General features: G+C 41.1%; 1 protein-coding gene across 1 annotated transcript in view; it reads right to left on the bottom strand.

The window, feature by feature from the left end:
• Positions 1 to 8,820: 8,820 nt before the first annotated feature.
• The window catches only part of CRY1 (cryptochrome circadian regulator 1), a 33,220-nt gene continuing 29,485 nt past the window's right edge, over positions 8,821 to 12,555 (bottom strand). Inside the window, exons 12-14 of the mRNA XM_014307378.2 lie at positions 11,686 to 11,757; positions 11,477 to 11,584; positions 8,821 to 9,492 (exon numbers count right to left, since the gene is read on the bottom strand). Of these exons, the coding sequence (XP_014162853.2) occupies positions 11,481 to 11,584; positions 11,686 to 11,757 (176 nt within the window). The 3' untranslated portion in view covers positions 8,821 to 9,492; positions 11,477 to 11,480. The remainder of the gene's footprint in view (positions 9,493 to 11,476; positions 11,585 to 11,685; positions 11,758 to 12,555) is intronic.

Below are 12,555 nucleotides of genomic sequence, written 5' to 3'. Positions count from 1 at the left end.
TCCAGTGGGATCCACCTACTCATGCATAATTTTCTGGTGAAATGTGCTCTGCAGCAGTGAAGAATATCCATTCCAACCTTTGGAGAGTTAGTTTGAGTCAAAGGTGGATTTTTATTAACCTCAGATTATCATTTCAGAGGCTTTGCAACACCTACCCTCCTAACAAGGTCTACAACATTGCTCAGAGTCCCAGCAGACAGCTCTGCTTCCTCTCCTCTTCGTGCTCATTCAGCTCCCAGTGCAGTCATTCCCAACGTTTCAAAGCCAAAAAGCTTTACATATTGTCTCTTCTCTGTCTCAATGCCTGGAACAAGCCGTGGTCACCTTCACTACATAGTCAAGTATTACTGAGAACACCTTGTAGAGATAATATGCTATGCAAACCATCAGGCCTTTGGGGGTTTGAGGCAGGGAGAAAGTCAACTTCTCCTGTGGGAGCAGTGCAGAAAAACAGACCAGCTGTCTGGATTGAAATCATGAGCAATTAACAGTCGTTTCAATTAACCAGAACAGAACTTTATAAATATTTGCAAATTACACCACCCTACCTATTTTCGCATGAAGAGTGGCAACCCATGAGGGAGCTCTCCCTAGATCAGAGGGATGTCATCTGAGGGAATTCTGAAGGTCAAGGATTCAAGAGATATTTTGAAATTATCTTCTTAATTAGAAGCAGCAAAGTCTAGTCTGCTGTGTATAGATGGGCACAAGAACTGCAGATTACAATTAGAGAGGGAGATTGGAGGGAAACTCAGCCAGCGAGTTCTCATCATAAGACACAGCATGGCAGGGATTCGGGCAGGAAGAGATCCCACCCCGGCCTGCCTCCAGCATCCAGTGGAGACACCACAACCATCAGACTGCAGTTAGCATCGGAGAAAAAAGGACCCATTCATTTATACTTGTCTCGGGAGAGGAGACTGGCTTGAAAAATGAGTGCTCTTGCATACTAGAAAGATTTCTTTGGGTGGGGGTGGGCCTAGGTTTCCTTTTTCAGGCACTGGATGCTGAAAGAAACTTATGGATCATAATATTTACCACATTAAAATGCATCATGTCATGATAGCTGTAGAGACAGAAACTCACCCCAGATCATCTGATAAAAATAGTTACATGGGAAATAGAATCTACCACCACCTCAGTGAAGCCACAGGAATCTCTTTCCATTGTGAATACGCTCCATATGATGATGCCAGCTCTCTCAGGAGCGATAGTAAAACATAAATCACACTAACTCCTAACAGCACCCATCAAACAATGCAAAATGGCTACAGATTGAGGCTTGGCTCTGCCTGCAGAGAACCGTGTCTAAACTTGGAGCATTTGCTAGGGCAGCCAGAGAGGCCCCAGGCTCTGCTCATATCATGGGGAGGAAGACACAAACCTGGGACACAGACTTCACAGAAAACTCACATTCCTGTGTATTTTATTGCTATCCTGCTTGTGGGGACATTGTTAGTGCTCAGTGTGTCAGCAGAGGCCCATGTAAAGACTACTAGATTGAATTTGGGTGGGAGCTACATACCCAAGGCACCTGTGTGAAAGAGGCTACGTGCCTATCAGTGTCAGATGAGAAACTGTTAGCTCAAAACCAAGACTCTGACTACATTTGGCTGTCATCAATTATTTAGAAACCATCGAAATCTGATTTAGATCCTGATGTCAGGTCATTTTCAAATTGGAAAGTCTTAGCGTATTCCCATGGCTTCATTTCTGTCAGGATTTTCACATATGTTAACAACAGCAGTAAGAGGAGAGTGACTTCTTTCACCAGTGCACATTCTCCCAGCCCACCAATTCCAAGGGATGTACATATGTAGCCTGAAAACCAGCCCAGGATTTTTTTTTGGTGTTTACTAAACTGTGATTTAAATGAGAGCTCATCAAGCAGTGCTGATTTCAGGGGCTTAAAATTGCATAATTCTTTATCTGGATCCACAAACACAGGTCTGATTAGGCCTGTAAGTACATGACAAAGTGCCTTGCAGTACAAGTACTACACATTCATAAAGATTACATCTCAATAATTTATCATTACTTTGGGTGACATTTTATGGTATGGAGGGTAAAACTATAATAAATTTTTTGGATAGTACCTTCAAATTTGCACTAAGGTGATTCTGCCATTACCAGTTGTGAGTTGATTTGAGTTTTTTACATGCTTGTGTTATGCTTTTGGTATTAAACCAGAGGATTATACCAGTGCTTTCCAAAGTGGGACCATTTACAGGCTTCTAAGTCTTGTCTGGAGCCCGCTAAGAACCCTGTTAATGGAAAGTGTCTCCCAGCAAGCTGCTGGTTTGCTCAAGACCAGGCAGCTACAAGAAAATAAGGAATGGTTCTTGATTCTCCCTATGGTGACCTGTGTCGCAGACATCTCTTCACTAAAAATCCTTTCTTAGGATTTTTCCTGCTGAAGCTGAGAAGTTTCAGCAACAAGATGTAAACAATGGTTATCTGCTGCTGTGGAATGCAACAGGTGGATCCGTGATTGGTCTCGTGTGGATGTTTTGGTTCAGTGACCAGTCACGGCAGAGCTGGCTCTCTCTCTCGGTCCAAGCCAGCTCCTTTTGTTATTCATTCTTTCCTATTCTATTCTTAGCTTAGCTAGCTTCTGAGAGGAAACCTTTCCTTCTATTTCTTTTTAGTATAGTTATAATGTAATATATATATCATAAAATAATAAATCAAGCCTTCTGAACATGGAGTCAACATTCTCGTCTCTTTCCCCACCCAAGAACCCTTGTGACCACTGTCACAGACCTGGGCCACAGGGGGGCATAGAGGAAAACCATAGGGAGAATTAAGAAACATTCTTGGAAGCCAAATTACTCTGAGTGACTACAAGGCGTTTCTGCCCTGCCAGTGGCTTTTGTTGCACAGCCACCTCAGTGCACCCCTTGCTACTCAGGAGCTGCATAATGTATTTATATTGAACTCTGCCAAAATCACACAACACCACAGCCTCTACAAGCATCAAAAATTCCGGCTTTTTCACCCTCAACACACGTAGAGAAAAAGCCTCTGATGAGCTCCAGCTTCTCAGGCAGAAGTCTAGCAACAGGAGCCACAGCAGAGGAGGGATCCCCTCATCAGTAAATGCTGTAATTAGTAGCATTTGAGGTCACAAATAAAATCAAGGCCTGACTGTGCTAATTACAAAAAAAAATACACATATGCAAACATTTTGCTTGAGGCAAGACAGTCCCTTAAGTCCCAGGCAAGCTCTGCTGACTGCACAAGAGGGATGCTGAAGCAGCCGGGGCAGCTGCCCTGCAGGAGGGATAAAAACCCAGTGCGCTACCCCAGAACTCTTCTTTCCTGGAGGGGCTGGCAGTAGAACTGGGACCAAACCATAAAAACTCACAAGCACTTGGAAACAAACCCTATGCAATGCAAGTGTTTCAGAAAATTATAACATTGTGTAGCACCTAAAATACCTGCAAGGATTATATCCTCCCTTTCTTCACCCCTTTAAAATAAAGGTTTATGTTATAACAGAACAATTATCCAGTTAGCCAAGACATAATGGATGCTAAATGTATCCATAAATCCTTATCTACCAATGGACCTTAATTTCTTACTTGTTTTTTCTTTGTTTCCTTCAGCTGGCAACTTTCCTTGCACCATCCCTTTAATTTTCCTTCTTCCCTCCCTAAGACTTCTGCAAAAATCCTTCCCTAGTTCCATCATCTTCCTTCCATCCATTTGCCAAGCTCTCTTGACATCCCCTGTTCTCGGGTGTGTAGCAGCCACTCTGAAGCCTGAATGCAGTATCATTGATGTTCTTTGGTGCAAGCCATTCCTCAGAACAGGGATGTGTTTCCACCACTATCAGGTAAAGATGACTCTGCTTAAAAAAATTCCTAGCTTGGTCAGGGTAAAATGCATTTGAGAAAAAAGTATGGTCCAGATAATTATAGACCTTGTGATGACCACATGGTCTGAAGCTCTAGAAAGCCAAACAGACCTGAAGAAAATTCTACCTCTCTGCAATTGCTGCTCATAAATTGTTCTTATTATTAACTGATGTGCTTATTGGTTACTTCCAGTCAGAATAATCATAGCTAATAAGATTATTTTCTTGTGTTTTGTGTAATTAGCAGGAGTAAGAAAAACAGAGAGAAGTATAATTTACCTTGTATTAGGTGCACAAGCGTCCACTAACCACAGATTCTTGGATGCAATCCTGCACATTGGCTGCACTTTGGCATTTTGCAGTTTATCTTTAACAGTTTTAGATTCTGAAATTTGCAATAAAACCTCCTGCAAGCAAGCAAACCAAGAGCATCCCAAAGAAAGAATCTCCTTTTGGGTCTCTTTTCCATTTCTTTTATGCCTCTTTTGTCTTTCTGTTCTGCAGGCAATTTTGTAAAAAAAATATTGAAATCAACTCTATTTACATTCTTTAGTTTAATATTGAATTAATTTTGGATTTGTGGTGCACACTATTCAAAAGCAGGCGCTTAGATCCCTTGAAATCAACATTAAAATTATTTCTCTATGTCTGCTTTAAATTTCCCTATGCTTTTTGGATCAATGCAAATTTCGCCTCTACCCAGAAATTTTCACCACTTTTGAAACTTTAAATTTCTAGGGGAAAAAGCTGCAATAAGCATTCAAGTTGAAAGCTGAGGTAGCAAGAGTGTGAGAATTTCATTTGCTTAGTCCTTCAAGGGCAGTAATTCTTGCCTAAAGAACACTTTCTATTTGAAATAGGGAGCACAAAGAAGAGAAAGGAGGCTCTCTTTGCAGCCTGTTTAATCTAATCTAATCTAATCTAATCTAATCTAATGCAGAACAACACGGCTGCAGCAAGAGCCTGTGCACGAAGGCTTTGGGAATGGGGAGAGCTTTACCTGAGTCTGGTTGGCAGCTCTGCGATGGAGCAGACAAGAACCTGGATCTCAGGTGTCCTGCCTCCATCCTCTGGTCCGAAAAGGCTCCCTGGCAACAGCCCAGTAAACATTTCAAATAGGTAAAATATCGACAATGCTTAAAAACTGGCTTTTGGAGACAATCTCTAGTCCAAGCGCATTTGAAAAAGAGAATCTACCTCTGTGCAGGCAAGCACACAAGGCAGTGTTCCTGAAAAGCAACTTTCAGAGTAACAGAAGAGGTTTGGTTTCTGACCGGGAAGCACAGGGTAGCTATTATGCAGCCACTCCATAACTCCCAGGTATTTTCCCTCCTCCGGAGCACCGTGTCCCCCGAAGCCTCGGCTGACGAGCAGCAGGCCCCGCTCCGTGCCGAGCGCCGGGCTCCGCCTCAGGGCCGCGCCCGCAGCGCCCCCTGCGGGCCCAGCGCCGCTCAGCCACAACCAACCCGCGCTTGCGGCACGAATCCAGCCCGGCTCCGTGCCAGGGACTCCGGAAAGAGAGACATTAACTCTGCCCCAGCCAGCGCCGGCACGAACACACACCGCGAACCTCAAGGGTTCTGTGTTTTAACTCCTTTTGTTCCCCTCTTTGCAAAAACCTCTGTAAGCAGGTAGCTCCAGTACACGACGGGTCACACAAAGTTCCTTTGCAAACGCTCAGGTTCTGAATGCTTGAAGACACTTAAAACTATTTTTTCATCCCAAAGATCCCCTAAAGTTGTTCCTGTATGCTTCCAGAGTACATTTTTTGGTTTTCAAAAAACTCTCCTCTCCCCATCTCCTACCAGCTCAGGGAAGGGCCAGCTAAATCCCTTGGGAACAGAACATTCTTGAGGAATGTTTTAAACTCCATTTCTAGAGGAGACATCTAATAAGCAACAATAGCCTGGCCCTTATTCCATACTGGATTTATAGCACATGTCCAACCCCTCGAAAAATCACAAGGGGGTAGTGGGGGTGTGGGGAGAAAAACCTTGTATGTGCAGACAAAGCCTTCACCTTTTTATTTATTTATTTTTGTGGTCAGAGCACTTAGATTGGAGGGGATGAATATGAGGCAAAGGGCTTTTATGAGGCTATTGCTAATCTGAAGGCAACTTGTCCCCTCTTTCACACTGAACTAATCACAGACTGTTTTTTTCACCACAGTCCTGACCAGAACTCCTCCAAACCAGCATACAAGTCAAACAGCATCTCCACAAATTTTCCTTTGCAAATCCAAGGATTTGCCTACACCAAGAAGAGGAATACTCTTTTCAGCACTTAAGAAGGGGGAAATTAACTTACCATAAAAATAAACTCCTTGGGAAATTTCTTCTTTCACCTATTGAACTTCCAGACTGGTTGGGAGAAGGTAGTATTTCAGCAGATGAAGTTTCTCTGTGGGAGCTTCATAGCTTAATCATTCAGAAAAACTAGGTGGAATATTTAATTTAGATGGTATGGTATTTTAATATAAGGTTAGCAGAAAAATTCAGCATTATCTTGACAGAGTAAAATATGTCTTAAGGCAGTCTAGGCCTATTTTTTTTTCTATGTTCAGAATACTTAAAAAAAGAATTGCTTATTTTTCTTATTATGTATGTCTCTAGGGAACCCCTCCATTTTATTTGGACTGATCTGTGGAAAATAGCATCTGCTTCTCTATTCTCATCACTGAGTTTTTTCGTCAATTTCAAACATTCTCTGCCTCAAGACAGCAGACATACCTCTATTTTCTTAGTAATGCTTTTGATTTTGCTATTGCATACAAATCAGTATGCAGAGATATTTACATTAACAACTATAATCTAAAATCTAGTACCATGGTAATTTATTCTGCCACAAGAGCCCTGCTGAATACATTGTTGCAAAAATCTAATCTAAATTTTAAACCAACACACAGAAGCATCCACTGTCTAGAAGTCACCAATGTAATACTAAGAACAAGATAATTAACTCCTCTCACTTTAGAATTAATTAATAATTAATACCAACCACATGAAGTTTAACAAAGGCAAGTGCTGGATTCTGCACCTGGGATGGGACAATCTTGGATGTACAGACAGACTGGGAAATATGATGTTGGAGAGCAATGCCATGGAAGGGGCCCTGAGGGCTCTGGTTCATGGCAAGTTGCACACGAGCCAGCAGTGCCCTGGCAGCCAGGAGGGCCAACCCTGTCCTGGGGGGCATCGGGCACAGCACGGCCAGCCAGGCAAGGGAGGGATTGTCCTGCTCTGCTCTGCACTGGGGCAGCCTCACCTCCAGTGCTGGGGGCAGGTTCGGGTGCCAATATAAGAAGGATCAGAAGCTCTCAGAGACCCCAAAGGGTAGCAGCAAGGACGATGATGGGTCTGGAGGGGAAGCTATATGAGGAGCGGCTGAGGTTACTTGATCTGTTCAGCCTCGAGGAGACTGAGAGGAAACCTCATTGCAGTCTGCAACTTCCTCATGAGAGTAAAGAGGAGGGGCAGACACTGATCTCTGTGGTGACCAGTGACAGAACCTGGGGTACTGGCCTTAAGTTGTGTCAGGAGAGGTTTAGGGTGGACATTAGGAAAAGGGTCTTCTCCAGAAGACGGCTGTGCAGCAGCGCTCGCCTTGCTGACAAGCGTCCGGGCTAACAAGCAGCACTGCTAGCAGTGCCTCACCCACGGCAGCACTCAGCTCAAGGGGCAGTGCCTAAGGAGAGCCCCCACGTTGTAGTGGAGAGCCGTCTCCTTTGGACAGGCTTGGAGTCTGCTGCAGCCAACAAGAATAAGAAGCGTCCCTTAATCTGTAGCGAAGTCTTGGTTTATCGTAATTCAAGGGGGTGCAACAGAAAAAGGGCACCGAGGGGCGGGTGCAGGGGGGTTTAAAGGGGTACAGAGCTTAGGGGAAGCACCCGTCCTCGGACAAATCAAATTACAGGTACATATGAATGACATAAAGGGAAAACCAACAGAAACTAAGTGAGGGAAGGAACCCAGCCTCTGAACCAATCACTTCCAGCTCTAAGGAGAAGGTTCCAGAGAGAAATGCGGGGTTAGAAAGTGATTGGCAGAGCACTGGGGGGAGAAAACCAATTAAGTGTCATGGAAACGGGGGAGGGGTGCAGGGAGAACCAAGGGGAACCAATTAATTGTCACAGTAACCAAATGTCTGACAGGTACTGACCATTGGAAAATGCGGGAAGGCGAACTTGGGCAGAACTACTAACAGAACATGAAGAAAGGGGAATTGGAACAAACCATTGAAACCTGAACACACCACAACACGGCTGGGCACTGGAACAGTCTCTTCAGAGGAGTGGTCACAGCACCACACCTGACAGAGTTCAAGAAGCATTTGGACAACACTCTCAGGTACATGGTGCCTGAGATTCTTGGGGATAGAGCTGTGCAAGGCCAGAAGTCAGATTCACGATCCTTCTGGGTTCCTTCCAACTCAGGATATTCTAGGATTTTGATTTGGGCTCCCATTCAAGTAGGAAACTGACCTAGTCATATGCAAATTCACATTGCTTCTTCAGAGATCTTAATGCTCTGAGAAAACACTTAGATACAACTTCTCTAAAAATTTGAGACAGTATTGACTGAGCATTTCAGCAAGTCTGAAATCAACATCCTCAAAAAGCAGCAAATTAATACATTGCAGGACTTTGCAGTTATCAAGCAAATTGCAATTACAGCAGGGAAAAAAAAACCAATGCAAACACCTAGCTTGTGAAGAAAACACTTATTAAATACATCAGTAAAAAAAATTTAATGGTCAGAATATATACATCCAATTTTCAGAAAAAGGCCTGGATAATTTGAATATTGTTTTGCTTCAGTATCATGAAACTTCAAAGGAAAAGGCAATATAGTTAATTGTTTGAGACTTCCAGATTAAGTCTAAAAAGAGTATTTCTCTTCTTTCCTGAAACGGTCCTGTTTGGAAATAGAAGTAGGAGCAATAGACGACACAAAAGACAAACATATGTATCTATATATACAATTTTCTTTTATTAACAAGGTATTTCATTACTGAACAAGGCAACTGAGAAATACAAGGACTGGACATATACATGAAAATTTTACAAATAGACTAAAATTGGCATGTATTTTATATACAAATGTGATTAATTACGGTTACAACTCTACTGTATTTGATTAAACAGTCCTAAGCACTTACATTATGAAAACATGAAATTGATCATACAGAGCTCAAGTATGGAATCTAAAAATAATAATGATTTAAAAACTTCCAAACTTTCTATTTTCATCTGTTTTTCAGAACAGCACTATAGCTTTTCCTACTACCATATACATGAAAGATTATCAAAAATATATTGATGGGTCTATCACTAATCATGAATATTTATATTTACAATAAGTTAGCAAATTCTTCACCAAATACTTTATATACAAAACTCAATTTGCCCTTTGTGAAAGAGTCATTAAAAAGGTAAAAACCATAGAAATGCCAGTTAGAAATAATGCATTCCAAAAATTGGACTTGTTTACAACAACTGAGAACAATTGAAAATAATTTATGAAAAAGTATGTACTTTTAGAACATGAACTCTCACAACACTTTAGCTCCAATATAGAGTAGCAGGAATTTTGTCCCATGTGTTCTTTGAGTGGCAAACTTCTCTTCCAATCAAGCTGCAAGAAAAAAAGAAAAAAAAATCTTAAGCAGTTTGATGTGAGTCTTTGAAGACAGAATTCAAGGGACTAATATTGTTTCCCCCCTTCTCAATGCAGGAAGCCCTGTCCCAATCTGTATTGGCCCAAATACTCAGAATTCTTATTTCTCACCTTAGAGGCTAACATGAGAAGAAACAAAATAAGAGAAACCCAACAAAAGCCTCTGTACTCTGTACTTGAGTGCTATTCAGAAGTGCACAACCTTTTGCCAGCAGTGTTTTTGAGTGTGATCTTGGCTGATGCTTGTATTGACTATAATGCTTTTGCAGCATGCTTTGAACATCCCTAACCAAATAATCTTCTCTGCCAAACTAAAAACCCCTCCAACCTGTCTCTCAATTGAAAAAGAACTTAGACAGGAACCAGACGTTCGCTCTGCAGGTACTTCTTCTACACAGACACGAGCACCTAAGGAATTCTGCAATACAAAACATGGATGCTAAATGAATCTACACATACTAAGGATTAGACAGCTACTGAAACACAGACTCTGTTGGAATTATGTTCCACTCAGGCCCATCCAAGTAACAAAAATCAGTTTGAGAACACAGAAGCAGTTTATAGGGCTTCCAGTATGTGAGCAAATAGCAGACGGATCACTCACTAAGGTCTCAGCTCCCTTCCTCAATTGACAGCATTATGGAAACAATGCTATAGTTCTGCACTGAATCAAATCGGTATGACACAATTGTTCCAAATGCACTGCAGTAACTTCGACAAAGTGCTGCCACTGTATAACAAGCAAAATTAGATCTTGCCATCAAAACCAAATGAAGTAGACTGAATTTCTCTTTTTATCTCTAGAGATGATGAATGTATCTCCTACATTTGTTGTATGGAATCCCTGTTTTCCAGTTCCAACAATGTCTCTCCATGTGCTTTTATCTCGCTTGTGCTATTCTTACTTATTCTTCAAATTTCATAATTGACCAATGCTCCACTTAGATTTTTTTAAACATCTCAATCACTTTTAACCTTTGCAGCCACACTCCCGGTCTTGAAATCCTGTCCTGTCCCCCCTCTTAGTTCCTCCATTACTTGGTTTCCCTTCTTAGTACTTACTCTTTGATTTAATTTAGTTTTAATTCTTTTCAGGTCATCTTCCTTGTTCCTTTCAAATCAAGCTTACTGGGGGAAGAGGTATAACAATTTTGGCCTTCTCTTTCCTCTATCCTGTTCCCAACTTTATCTAAAAACCACAATTGACTTATCTTCTCTATGTTGATGATTTTACACATACAAAACTCCTTCTCCAGTTTTCTGCTTCTCTCTCCAAATTTTCACACCTCTTTGTGTGTATCCATCTACAATACCTTCTCCAAATTCAAGTCTTTTTCACCACAGCTTGACAAACTTGGGCACTCTGAGTAACCTGCTTCAATTACAGACCAATGACAAAGGCTCACGTCTTCAACATCTTATTTGTCCCTTCATCTTCACACTCAAGAACCACATCAGCATTTTGCAGGTTTTTGGCAGTATCTCTCTAAAACATGTACTGCTTAGTCCACTTATATATCTAAACTAATCCAGGCCCTGAGCTCTTTTAAGTTGTCTTAGTCTCCTGATTCAGGTCACCATACATTCATATAAACAATGCTACTGGCACAGCTTAAGGTGAGATGTGGTAACAGAGAGTAACTGAAGCTACTTAAGCAGCTCTGCTAATGTATTAAAACCACAGTTTATCCATCTTCTTTTCATTATCACCTGAATCTGTGTCTGATAATCTTCAGTCTGGCTCTATTTTTGCAACTACTTCCTATCTCATACTTCAAAAACTCTTTGAGTCGGAATTTCATACTGTCTGTTTGTACAGTCCGCAGAAAAGAAATATCCACAGCAATAGCTGAGGACCCTTTGCATTGCAGTGACATGAATGTTATCACAGACACAAAATTTGTACAGAACTTCGATAACTTGAAGGTGCCTCAGATCTTACCAGTTTAATTTGTGCTCTGTCGCTGGACTTTTGGTCCAACGCTCTGAGTTTCTTCTTCTGGATTTGGGCGTTTCCCTGCACTAATGCCAGTACCAAGGGCGGTTCTTCCTGATAATTTAAAATCAGTGTTTACATTAAGAGTCTATTGCACCCTTATAGATCCAAGAAAAGATTTGGGTTTTTTTTCTTTTCATTATTGTTTAAATTACCTGCTTGCAATAAGTGTGATTGCTGATTGTCTCCATGAGCATAGTGTAAGATACTACTTGCTTGACAGTAACCTGTTCAGATACAGTAGATATTTATTACACTACACAAAATTTAGAGCTGCAAGCAAGTGTAAAATTATGTTCTGTACAACAACAAAAAGGAGCCAATTGATTTATTTTCCATCATCAAGAAAAATCCTGCCAGAAACTATCCTGAATGCAGAAGAGTTCTTATGCAAAAGAAAAATAAGCCTCATGGTAGTCTGCAGCAGTTAAACATATATGCACTTATATCTGCAGAATGAACATTTAGTGCCTACTATTTATGCATTATATTTGCAACAAGCAGCATGCTTGTATATCCAAACACTTTAATTTTAATCTGTTACAAATTTTAAATTTAAATTTAAATTTTACTTCTGCAAGTCCTTTTTATTATTTTGTTATAGCAACGCAAATGAATCCCTGGCATAATTTAATTATGGAAAAACAAAAAAAGCAAGTAAGTTAAAAGAAAGATTAGAACTTTCTTCTGATCCATGTAAACTATCTACTGGCAACCTTGAAACTGAGTGTTCTGCGTGAATAGTGCAATCAGCAGAAGCAGTTGCAAGGTTTCTTGTTCTGAATAGTTGCGGTGTTCCAGTTACGTTCTGGGTGCTTAAACAAAAGACAGATTACAGCCTTTCCTGATCAGTAAACACACCACCTCTGTTAAGACTGCAAAGAAACAAACAGTTGGGTTAAATTTCATTGCAACTTGGATCTATCACAAACCACAGCTTAAGGTTCTGAATAGTTAAAGTAAGAAAAATTTGCTTCCACAATAAGAGACTATCCACACAAAACTGCGGAAATTAATTATATATG

The sequence above is a fragment of the Geospiza fortis genome, unplaced genomic scaffold, assembly GCF_000277835.1.
Source record: "Geospiza fortis unplaced genomic scaffold, GeoFor_1.0 scaffold173, whole genome shotgun sequence".
In the NCBI taxonomy this organism is placed as follows: Eukaryota; Metazoa; Chordata; class Aves; order Passeriformes; family Thraupidae; genus Geospiza; species Geospiza fortis.
The sequence above is the reverse complement of the archived record's forward strand: the minus strand, read 5'-3'. Positions and strand labels throughout refer to the sequence as shown.